Source organism: Phallusia mammillata, chromosome 7 (assembly GCF_965637545.1).
Source record: "Phallusia mammillata chromosome 7, kaPhaMamm4.hap1.1, whole genome shotgun sequence".
Taxonomy (NCBI): Eukaryota; Metazoa; Chordata; class Ascidiacea; order Phlebobranchia; family Ascidiidae; genus Phallusia; species Phallusia mammillata.
The window spans coordinates 21,454,110-21,466,830 of record NC_137258.1 but is presented as its reverse complement, the minus strand read 5'-3'; the positions used below and the strand labels follow the sequence as shown (position 1 = coordinate 21,466,830).

The following is a 12,721-nucleotide window of genomic DNA, read 5'->3' as shown; positions in this document are numbered from 1 at the left end:
TTGTTTGCAAAAAATTGTATTCAAAGTTACCATTTCTGTAGCTTGGGATAGACAACTTATTAACTAAACCGTTTTTTATTGTTGCCACCGTACATTTATTTGCAAATGTACAACAAATATATTAGCTATCGTTACCATCTGTCATTTACATGTTCTTTTTCCAAACGATGGTTTGTCTACTGAGTAGACTCTACTTGAACAGCCCGACGGCCGACACATTTGCAACGCACGTGAGCTCAAAGCAATGCGACGCAACAAGACGTCAATCAAATGACGTCACGAATAGGGCGGCGCGTCTAGTCCAGAGACATAAGCGCGATTTGGAAGCCGAACATTCGCCGGGCTCGTTGGTGTGGGCCTGTAATCCGAGCGACTTCGGAGGCTTGAATTGGAGGACGGCTTGAGATTGGGAGCTCTGCGGCGTCTTGACCTATGTCGATCGGGCGTCCGCGCTAAGCTCGGCGTCAATATGGAGGCGTTGAGGTAGCTCGATGCATCCAGGTTGTCTAAGGAGGAACGAACCGGGCCAGGCCCGCAAGGGAGCAGCCAAAAGTTCCCACGTTGATCAGTAGCGGGATAGCGCCTGTGAATAGGCGAGGTGTCGTAGCCCAGTCGATACAGCAGGACCCAATTCTTTTCGACTTTTTTTTGCAAACACAATATTAGGTTCGTATGCCCTGAACATTTTATTACAGCGGTTATACTTTGTCCAGGTAGTCAAAAACGTAAACGTATACTTCACTAGCTAACTAAAACTAGCTGAAGAAAGACGTCATGAAATTGATGTATTTTGACTATTTTTTTTGCAAAAATATGCTTGCTTGTTTTTGGTCATTTAGGGTAATCCATCCTTTTTTTCGTTTTGTCCGCGCAAAGTTACTGCTTTTAAAATGTTGACATACTTTTTGCTTGATTTTTAATTTTTTTCGTCCGTTTTAGTGATTTATTTGTCTGTTTTTGCGAAGCAAATAAAGTTAAGCGGGAAACTATTTTGTTTGTGCCAGAATTTAAACTCGCAACAATAGACAAAGCTCACAAGAAACAAAGCTTGAAAACACGTGCGCGCTGTGTTTACAATCTTAGCGTACACTGGCTGTGCAGTCAAATGGCTTTTAAAAACATGCGACGTTTTTTACAAAACGACACCTATACTTCTGATGTGCGTATTAAAATGATGTTTTCCTTGTTTTTGGTGATTAATTCGAAAATCTGTTTTTGTATAGCTATTCTTTAATATAAATAAGGCAGCTATGCTTGTGTAAACTGTGTAGATAAAATGGGAAGCAGTACAAAGAAAAATGCAAAACTCAATTGGGTTGAGTTGGAAAATGGCCACTACATTCTATCCAAAAACAAAGCTTTGAACATATCTTTAAAGTATGTTATTGTTTTAAAACATGTTTTTTACTGTGTACATTAACACAGCACTTTGCGCAAATGCAATTGGCATTGTTTATAAATACCTTGTAGGACTTTTGCAACCACTAATTTGGTTGGCATATTTTTTACCAAAGATCATATTTTTTGTCTGAAGTAAAACAAATAACTTGTCCTTCAGTATTATTTCTGAAATATATATAAAACTTATGTGTGGCAAGTGTTTTTATGATCTAGGAAACAACATTTCTTTATTCTGTTTAATCTTTTTGCAGCACTACAGATGAAATCAACAGTAAAGACTTATCGATTTCATATGATTCCTATCCAAGTTTTATCAAAAATTCAACCTTTTATGGTGAAGTGATAGCAAAACAAGAAAGTGGTAGGTTTCCTTATTTACCCATTGACGGTGTAATCTTACCAGTATTACTATTTTATTGCAATCAAATGCATTTTTTGTTTACAAATAATAAAAAGACATGACCGTATTTAGGGGCACCATTTGAGTTTTCACATATACATACTTTTTTCAGATGTAAAACTTAATGACAGAATGAGGGACACAATAGTTGAAGTGAATCCACATACCATGCAGCTGTGTGGAATGCAGATTGGAAGTCCAGTGTTAATGTCACAAGATTTTGAGAGTGATTCTACATTGAAACTTGCATACAGATCTTGGCCTTCAACTAACGTACCCCTTGGTAAGATACAAATGTAATATTGTAGCGGCCTCTCTCACTACCGTTATCATGTGGTTTCATACTACAGCGAACCAGACACATTAAAAGTTAATGAGGAAACTTATTATTAAAGTTGTGTTTATTGATACAACATCAAAAATGTACAAAACAGAATTATTTAGTGACGCCCTTGGAAAATTGAAATGACGCACCAGGGCGTTGAGACGCACAGTTTGAGAACTACTGCCCTAATGTGTCATATTTACAGAGAGTCCGTCATAAAACTGCCTGTTATGTTGCAAGTCTGTTAAGTTATTTTCCATGAGACTATTGCTTAAATAAGTTGATGTCATCAAATTGTTTAACCCTTAGTTTCCTCTGTGTTGCTTGAATTGTAGGTGATGTGACAGGATTAGAACCAACAACCTTGTGAACATAGACAACTGCTTTTACTATTCAGCCATCTTAGTTATTGAGTCTGCAGACACCCTAATTTTGAACAAAACCAACATAAAATGATTTTTTTCCTACAGGAAAAGTTGGATTATCTGAAAAGCAACTCAAGCATCTTCATCTTTCCGTTGGCAATTTTCTATACTTGGGCATCCCACAACAAAACTGTGTTAATGCTCAGTCAGCAGAACTACAACCAATGTTTAACACAGAGGACAGAAGCTCTTTCTACTCCTCAGAACATTTTCGTACTTACATTTCAACAATTTTTGGTTAGTGAGGTCATTTTTTTAACACTTTATTCGAAGCATATATATATACTTATTTTTAGGCATACTTTTTCTTTTATTTGAGTGCTTAAATCCACTTTTTTTTTCCTCATTGAAACCATGACATCCTAATTACTTGTTTCTAGTATGTTGTTTTTCTTTGTAGTTAAGCTACTTTTAAATTAAAGTCAATGAAAGTGTAAAACTTTTTAAGCTTGTGTTGGACGATGCTGTCACACAAAAAAAACGTAAATTTTCTTTTACTGTGATTTCAAATTTGCCTTTTCCAGATCGGATGTATGTCATTTCTGGTCAACTGGTGGAGGTGCATTACTTCGGAAAACCATTCCAATTTAAAATCACAAACATTGAGTCTTCGACGTGCCTCGACAATACACAGCCAACAACAAACTCCTCATCAGATAAAGTTGAAGAACAATTTTCTGCGCTCAGTTTATCAAATTGTGAAGTTACACCACCTCTACACGTTTCAACACCTTTAAAACAATCAAGCATACCTGCTAATGCAAAAACTCCGTGTAAAAACTTACAAACCAGTGTTTTAGAAGCTAAACACTGTCAAGTTTTTATGTTGACAAGCAGGACTTTGTTTAAAATCATTGACAATCAAACTAACAGTGGTTTAGGTGAAGAAAAATCAGATTTTAAAAAGCCTTGTGTCAATTTTGGATGTATTGGTGGATTGCAGGAACAAATTCAAACTATTCGAGATTTGACTGTAATGCCATTACAAAATCCAGAAATATTTGCCGATAGTGGTAAGTACAATTAGGCTAAAAAAGATTACTGTTTTTAAACAAAAAAAGTTGTAACACTTAAAAAATAATGAGAATTGTTAAATAAGGACCACTTTTAAATGTATATTATAAAAAGCTGAATGTCAATATACGAGTATTTGCTAGAAGAGCATTATTAACTTTATAAAAGTCCCTATAAAGGACATACATATTTAAGTAGGTGATATTGTTTAAAGGTCTAATTTTCTCATTGATTGGGATGTGCTTTTAGGTATTCGACCGATTCGTGGTATTTTGCTTCATGGACCACCAGGTACAGGAAAAAGCTTGCTTGCCCAATCTGTAGCAACTGAAGCTAATGCTAAAATGATTTTTATTCGAGGAGCTGAAATTATGAGCAGGTAATAACATTTTTTTTGTTGCTTTACTATTTTGCACTGTTGTTTGTTGAAAACTTACCTGTTTTCCGGTGCAGGGGACTTAGTAGAATTGTATTAATAAAACCCAATTAGAGTCCCAAAAAATGTTGGTGTTCAAGATTTTCTGACAAAACTATATCATGACATGCATGTTTCCAGCTAATGCTAAATCGATGGCTGTGTTCTAAGTGTGCCGTACATGTAAAGAATTTTTGTTTTTGTTGGTAGATTTTTAAACAGTGTAAAATTTTTTTTAGATTTCTGGGTGAAAGTGAAAAACAGCTGCAATCTATCTTTAAGAAAGCGAAACAAAGTTCGTCATGTGTAATTGTAATGGATGAAGTCGACACATTATGTCCCAAGCGGGAAACTTCAAGAACTGATGCAGAAAGAAGGATTGTTGCATCTTTGATAAACATCTTAGACGGTTTGTATAAGTCTGGTAATAGAAAGATTCACTTATTTAAAGAGTTTAATGTTTAACTTGCAGATTTTGGTGTGGTGAAAGTAAAAAAAATATTTTCTGAAAACTGGTCTTTTTCGAAAGTCATTGATCTAATTAAAAAAATTTGGTTCTGTTTTTACTTTTAAACATTCCAACATCTGCCTACTAGTGGAAAAAATCTTAATAGGGTGTTAGTTGCAATGACTTAGCATGAAAAATTGAATATTTTTCGGCCATTGTCTAGTAGCACAACAGGAAAAAAATCAAATCACATAAACGATCTTTTTTATCAACTTTGTACATATCACCTATTTGGTCACTATAAAATATATATGTTTATGAAGTTTGAAACAGTTTTTTGTCCAACAATTACATAGAACTGAACTCTGCAAGTGAGAACAGTCGAATAGTTGTCATAGCAACAACAAACCGGTTGGAATCGGTCGATCCAGCATTGCGAAGAGCAGGAAGATTTGATCGAGAGATTGAGATTGGAATTCCATCTGCTGCAGAACGCTTTGAGGTCAGCAATGGTCACATTGTATATTTGATTAATGGCATATAAACCAAGGCAAATAGCTGCTGTGAAATAGATATGTCTGTGCAGTAAATTACAAGAACACCATTTTGGTTAACTGATTTACAAGACCAGTGGTTCTTAACCTTTTTGGTGTGGTTTCCCACTAAAGTCAATCACCAAGTTCAAATTTCCCCCCTGTTATTTATAAGTTAAATTGTCTAATTAAGTTTAAATTGCGCTTTCGCGAGGAAGTAAAGTTGTGTGAAATATTGGAGAGTCTCATGTGCTTGCATTAGTCATTTACTCCATCACAATCAACAGAGGAAAGGCATTTATTCGTGAACAATTACACAGTCATTGATACTTTCAGTATGTGACGTAACAAACAAATTTCTGATGTTTCTGCGCCTTGTAGAACTAGGTGATATTAATCTTACATGTTGTTGTGGAAAAAAATTTGATTAAATTAACTTTTAATGGTTAATTCAAGGCCGGATTCGACCCGCGGGCCCGAGTTTGGTGACCCCCGACTCACATAATTTCCCTCTTGAAAACGTTAAATTTCCCACTAGTGGGAAATTTCCCACCGGTTAAGAACCACTGTACAAGACTATTTTAACCCATGGTGTGAAGCCTTGTTTTAGTTCAACTCTTTAGATACCACTGGGTTACAGCAATGTTGTAACAGTTTCTTGCTAAAAAAAACATTAGTAGCCCACACAGGATTAAAATCCACAACCTTGTTAGCATAAGGTGGTTGAACTACTTTGCCATCTTGCTGACTTATCAGTGTAGTAAGGTCCCTGGTCAATTGGTTGAAAATAAGGTCATACTATCTATCTAAAGCGGGGGTCGGCAACCTTTTTTGCTCTGTGGACTGTTTTTGCGTACGGACTGGCCTTAAAAAAATACAAATATTTAGCAATGAAAACGCGTATATTAGTTTATCATCCCGGGATACATGGGGAAAATGTTTTGAAGCATTTAACCTAAAAAAGTATACAGCCCGGCAATGAACTCCTCGCGGACCGGCGGTTGCCGACCACTGATCTAAAGAACGCTGCACAGTTCTAAAATAAAAAACCACACGCAATCTAGAATTGGGAATTGGGCTTCAGAAACATATTTGTATTGTTCTCTGCTATCATTACCTGTGCTATTTGCAGATTTTGAAAAAACTTCTGTCCAAATCCAAGCACTCGATCTCAGAGAAAGAAATAAAAACCTTAGCTGAAAGTGCACATGGTTATGTTGGTGCTGACCTTGCTGCTGTTTGCGTGGAGGCGGGTATGAGCGCCATTAAGCGACTGTCTCAGAAAGGTAATTTACACTTTAGGTGGGGCTAGAAACCAATAAGCAGAAATCATTTTACTCCTACTCTAACTTGTTTGGCCTAATGAATGGATTTTGTATTTGACGTTGATTGTGCAACACATAAGGATTTTAAAGTTGGTAGTATTTTTGTTTGTGATTGTTTGATCAATATACAATGCATTACATGCTGAAAATATATTCTATATCACCGACATGTCCTCAAAAGTAACAACGAAAGTGCATTTACATTAACTGTTGGTTCCAGGCATAATGCATATCAACTAAATGTTGCTTTACTACCAAATATATTGTTTTTACCGGCGTTTTAACTTCCTATTTAGGTCGCCTTCATCAGGGTAATTATACTGCGAAAATAAAACCCAAAATAAAATAAAAACGAAAAAGGCGTTTAGTCGTTTGCACTGTAAAAGTGTCAGAATCGGAATAAACTTTGAGTTAAATGTATGTGACCCATTCATATTTCACAGTAAATATAATTTATCTAGTTGGCAGTGGGGAATCCCCTTCGCCATGCATCACCGCCGATGACGTGGAAGCGGGGTTAAAGTTGATTCCACCGAGCGCCATGAGAGAATTAATCGTCGAAGTTCCTAAGGTAAACGCATGCATAAACAACAAGAAAAACCTAATCGTACAGTTAACGCTTGGTCCAAGCCTTTTCGATGCAAGTCAGATTCTTATTTGCAATTTCACTTTATCAAATTTGCAATTGTTTTACGGTTTAGCAAAACAGCAAAAAACAAGGCTCATTGAGTAAAACAGCCAATTATTTTAGGACTAAACAAAACGCCAAAACAGCCCAATGAATACTTTTATTCATAACACACATAAAACAATTTATCTGACAATTTTCCAGGTTCGTTGGTCAGACATCGGCGGAAACGAAAATATAAAAAAGAAACTAAAGCACGCCATCGAGTGGCCGTTGAAAAACCCAGAAGCTTTTACGCGTCTTGGAATCGAACCTCCACGCGGTCTTCTCATGTTTGGACCTCCCGGATGTTCGAAAACTCTCACAGCAAAAGCTTTAGCGACTGAAAGTGGATTAAATTTCATCTCAATCAAGGTTTGCTCAATATACAGTGAATTGTTACGGCAAAACATATGTATGTGTATCTCGAACCCTTGAGAAACAACAGGGACAATGTAGTCTTCATCCACCAAGCAACCAACTGGGTGATTCTATTTTAGGTTGGAAGTTCAGGTATACGGTTATTCTCGACAATTTTTCAGTTTAAGTTATTCAATACTCATCTATTAGAAAAATGCATATGAAAAGGCTTCGTACCTAACTAAACCGCCCTCCCAATCATTCTAATACAGGAAGGTGTAGGCTCTCCACGTTTCGAACCCAGGACTGGTGCACTATCACCCAAACAAGGCAGGCTCGTTGGTATTGCCTACACGTATGGTAGTTTAAAATCGCCAGATCGACGTTAGTCTATGAACAGGAGTTATATATGGGCGCATATGTATTATTGGGATTTAATATGAATCTACTGCCTTTGAAATTTTTATTCAAACGCTATGTGGAGCTAGAGAGTAAATTCGGTCCAACTAAAATTCAGAAAAAAACGTAAATTAAAACATACCCCTTTGTTTTTTTACGTGGGTAGCTTGGGCTGGTTGTTACATTGTAACTTCATACGCTGTTTGTCTAGATGACTGCAAGCATGACACCATTACTCCAAACGCCGATAATTGCCGTTTTTTTTTCAGGGACCTGAACTTTTCAGCAAATTTGTCGGCGATTCGGAGCGAGCAATCCGGCAGATTTTTTCCAAAGCTCGATCTGCTGCTCCTTCAATCATTTTCTTTGACGAGCTCGACGCTCTGGCCATCGAACGTGGAAGGTAGGTTGGTCGGATCGGTTGAAAAACATAAAATTGCAAACTTTTTTAGTTCATAAAATTTGCTGAATTTATTTTTAAGCTTAAACTCCAATTCCTCTGCCACAACTAGTCCTTAATTTATGCAAATGTGTTGTTAGATTTATTTTATTGAATTGCAAATATGTCCATTAAACAGTCTGTAGAGCAAAAATGCGGCCTTATCCACTCTTTCTAAACTTCACCGCAAGGTGACATACAAGAGTCACGTTTTATCTGATTTTATTTGAAATGCGAGGTTGGATTAAAAGAGATGAAGCGAAGAAATCATGCGATATTTAGTTTTACATTTTCTGTATGCCTCTGTAATGTCTTACTGCAGAGTAGCAGGGCTCTTGAGTCGTTGAAAAAAAATTCTTTTAAACAAATTGTTATAACAGAACACCTTGCAAACACACTTCTCAAGCAGGCGTGTTTTATTTGTCCCATAACTACCTAAAAAGTCCAAAAAATGGTCAAAGTTTGTCCACATAGGACGTATATCCGAATGTAAAAGTGTCCAAGCACACATACTACAGCATAGTCATATATGACCTACACCCTATTGTTATACTTCAGTCATATATGACCTATACCCTATTGTTGTACTACAGTCACATACGACCTATACTCTATTAACCAAGTATACAGCAGCCACCTCTTATACGACAAGTGCTTTCCTATTGCACCAACGTTTGCTCAAATCCAATTTAGTTACCACAGAGGCCAGGTAATCCGATTACATCCATTGACGGATGCAGCCCGCAGTGCACGCTCAGTCGAGGGCCCCTTTATCCACTTAAACCCCCTTTTCTGACCACGCTTCGAGCATTAAGTGGCCAATACTTGGCTACTCGAAGCAGAAAGCCCTTAGCTACATCCGTTCATAAGCATGACTCTTTTCAATGCCATAATCTCATCATAGGCTTATGGCTTTTTGATTGGCACTTTGGGTGTGGCTAACAGGCCTTAACAGGAGTATGGTTTTATTTTGGCGGCTTTTCCTTTGCCTACGTGACAGTACCAAGGGTTTGGGGGCTTGTAAGAGAGAGATGCGGCGTCAACAAAGTGCCACACGGCAGCTGTATGTCATCAGGTATTAATCCCTTTTGCTCTGACTGTATTACCCCCGCTTTGTTTTTCCACCACATGGTTAAGCGGTTGGGTTAAATAAAGTGGTAACATCCGTTGGGTTTTAAGGTGTTGCTCTATGCAAACAAATACTAATTGGTAAAAACCTGCCAATTTCAGGCAAATTGCAATCAAGTTAACATATGAGCTTTATGCTTGCAATATGGCATCACTTTTGCATTCGTAGTTCAACTTTTTTAGTTTAGGAATACTGCAGCTAAGAATAGAAGTATGTGTATCAATTTTGTATTCTTTGTTTGTTTTACAGCACTTAAATTTATATGTTATGTATGAATTTTGTTAACATACAACTTGATCAAATGCTGAAGGACGCTGTTTTGCCAGCGTTTTATTAAAAGCATTTTTAACACACATTTAGCCGGCATATTCTATTTTATGAATGGTTTAAATTGTTTGAAAGTCTTTGCACGTATAGCATCTTAGCGATTTCCAAAAAGTGACTACAAAACTTGTAACACAAACACCATAACTTCCGTTATATACCCTACTTTTCGTGGAATGACTCTATATAGATGGCCACTCGATGCCGACACTGTTGGGCAACGGGCGAACAGCTCAAAGCACCAATCGAAATCCCAACCATAAGTACACTCTATTGTTTCCGAGTGCCTTAACAGTGTCCGTTGCTTTTTTGCCAACCGATTATTGCACGTTTCCCCACAGAGCAGGAAAATCTATGCCGTTGTTTTTAATTCGGTAACGGTTTTATGGGTCTCCTTGCTTGAATTTTTATCTAACGCTGGTTTGTTCCATGCTTTTGGTCAAAAAAGAGTGCCTTAAACTGATTCAAATTTACACACATGTTAGTTAGCTATCCAAACTTGATACTCCCCAAGGTTTGACCCCGCATGACCCAGCAGTTCACCCAAAGGCACCCAAAACGTGAGATTTAAAAAAACAGCTATACTTACTAAAGACCTCACTTGGTTATGTCTACCATTTTTACCACCCATATATACTATTATGTGTTCGTTTTGTTGGACTTTCAACATCAATCCCCAAAACACGTTAAGAAGTTCAATACACATAATCAAACGAAACTGGTTTCTAAAACCTTCAATTTGCCATAAAAGGTTAAAAACAGACACACACCAGGACCCGCCCACTGTAAGTCACGTGCCAGCTTGTGATTGGTTAATTTCGGTGATCGGACTTCAAGCTGGCCGTTTTTGGTGAAGTGCAATAACCCATTGTGTGTTCCTCTCTTTGTCGTTGTTTGTTCCGTGTGGCCAAGAGCTCAGCAAACGTTTAAAGGGTTTATCCACACATAACACCCCTTTTCTTCAGGGTCTATATCCTGTCCACCGGGTATAGTTTGTTTGCTCCAACGTGTGCGCTGCGTTTAGAAATTAATTACGAATTGGACTGTAATTTCCTGTGTTAAGGATTTCCGTAGACACAAATGGAGTAGTTTATTTAGCGATAACCCAACAACCAACTTCGGGCAAGATACACAAGGGGGGATACGTTTACACCCGCAGACCATGCACAGTTCAATACCTTGAATCATAGGCGCCGAGTTTTACAAAAATACAAGGTGGCGGACGTATAATGTGACGTCACTACATGTGACGTCACTAATGCGTGCAACCACAAGAGCTCAAACTCAAAGCCTAACAAAGTTCCAATAAAATGCAACGTTCTTCAAAATCATTAATAAGGGAATGTTTAAAATAATATCAATTTGGTAATGGTAATGTCACTTTGATAAATCCCAGTTTTGGGCCTAATTCGGACTTCTTAAAAAAATCTGGTCTAGGCTATAATTTCGGACCCGCTTACATCTCTAGTTTTAGCTAAAAGGTATTTTAAAGGCAAGTTTCTGTTTGTTGTTGTTTATACACTTAAATTGGAAACGGTTGCGCTGTGTCTTTTATGCACACTAACATCGCAATGCAATGCTTATACTGTGGCATACACACAATCTTTTACCAAACTTTGATTTACCTTATCAAACATTTGGAACACTATAAACCGATCTGTTCATGTTTAATGACGATTATAACGACACAAGTAAACGTAAAAAGTGACATGTTTTTTTATTTACTTGTTTCGAATTTTAAACGGATTTTAGGAATTAAAACAGTCATCCAAACTCTCTGTTTTGTACTTAGCACTTCCAAAACCAAATCCCATTCTCTAAAAGGTCAAAGAGTGAACAAAGCTGACCAAACACCCTAAGCGTGTTGACCGGAGGTCATCGTGTCCTTGTGTCGTCATAAACGATCGTTCGGGAACGCGAATTGTCGAATCGCTCTTCGTTGAGTGTTTGCGGTCGTTCGAAGAGCATTTCCGGACCTTGAGTGTAAAGCAAATTTCCTCCCTTCGCTGCGGAATTGTAGATTTCCCCTCATCCACTTTACTCGTCCATATTTGCATTCTGCCGGTCATCACGTGACTGCTTGACGGTCACGTGGTTTGTCAGAACTTTGCGACAAGCATTTGAGATTTGATTTGTGGTGAATGTTGCAAAAGCAAACACATCATGCTGCTAACTACATACAAAAAATCGTAAAAAGCCATTATCCTTTAGGTTTAAGCCAATGGTTCACAACGATTTTAAAATCTAAAATGGGGGTTTATTGTAAGCTGCAGACAGTGCACAGTGTTTCGACCTATAAGGTCTCGACAGTGCATTTGGTGACGAGAGATCGGCCGTATGAGCTAATGCAGCCCCTTACAGCACTCCAGTTTGTTGGGCCAACTGATAAGCCATGCCTCAACAACTTGTTTGTTTGGATAAAGAGATAAATGATTTTTTAAGAATGTGTCCTGTTCAACGAAAAGTTTTTTATTTTATTTTAAAACGCGAAGGTTGAAACCTTGTAAATAGAATAGCGCAAGATGTCACTATGGAGCAAACCAATCAATCCTCGCACCTGCAAACCAATGAATTACTCGCACCCGCAAACCAATGAATCCACAGTCTTAAATGTTTTACAGAGATGTCTAGTAGTTCGGTACATTGCTAAACACGTCGTTTGTTGTTTATAAGCAGCGATTCTTGACATGGTATTTTTTTAAATCTTTGGCAATACTTTTTGCAGTTTTTGTGTTAAAACTTATTTGTGGATAATAACGGGCCCCGGTTTTTACGACGAGTTGTTTAAATACCTAATATGCTACACCAAGCACGCCGAAATCCTTGCGTTTATTTCCCATATTTTCTTTAATACCTTACATTTCCTTTTCCAGTCGCATTTTTTGACTTTTTAAAATTTTGGAAGTGTTCGGTCAAACCTCTTACAGCTTCATTAAAGGTTGTGCGGCCCGCAGAGACGCTTGGATTTCAAAAGTGCTGGCAAACGAGTCCAATTGTTACATATTTTTGAGCTGATTAATGCGCCTGGTGCTAGTTTTTTGCGACCTGGCAAAATGTGGCTAGAATCAAATACGAATTAAACTTGTAGTTGAGCATATTTGGCAAGAAACAAAGCAA

The 12,721-nt window shown here is 37.6% G+C and overlaps 1 protein-coding gene across 4 annotated transcripts in view; it reads left to right on the top strand.

The window, feature by feature from the left end:
* Window positions 1–1,206: 1,206 nt before the first annotated feature.
* The window catches only part of LOC145237908 (ATPase family gene 2 protein homolog A-like), a 46,626-nt gene continuing 35,111 nt past the window's right edge, over window positions 1,207–12,721 (top strand). For 3 of the 4 annotated variants that reach the window (XM_080100905.1, XM_080100903.1, XM_080100906.1), the window contains exons 1-12: window positions 1,208–1,377; window positions 1,653–1,762; window positions 1,914–2,084; window positions 2,597–2,788; window positions 3,076–3,564; window positions 3,815–3,944; window positions 4,220–4,389; window positions 4,785–4,930; window positions 6,094–6,247; window positions 6,748–6,857; window positions 7,119–7,328; window positions 7,982–8,115. In XM_080100905.1, the coding sequence (XP_079957031.1) occupies window positions 1,277–1,377; window positions 1,653–1,762; window positions 1,914–2,084; window positions 2,597–2,788; window positions 3,076–3,564; window positions 3,815–3,944; window positions 4,220–4,389; window positions 4,785–4,930; window positions 6,094–6,247; window positions 6,748–6,857; window positions 7,119–7,328; window positions 7,982–8,115 (2,117 nt within the window). In that variant the 5' untranslated portion in view covers window positions 1,208–1,276. Of the gene's footprint in view, window positions 1,378–1,652; window positions 1,763–1,913; window positions 2,085–2,596; window positions 2,789–3,075; window positions 3,565–3,814; window positions 3,945–4,219; window positions 4,390–4,784; window positions 4,931–6,093; window positions 6,248–6,747; window positions 6,858–7,118; window positions 7,329–7,981; window positions 8,116–12,721 lie in introns of all 4 variants that reach the window. The other variant, XM_080100904.1, reaches the window with a different exon arrangement.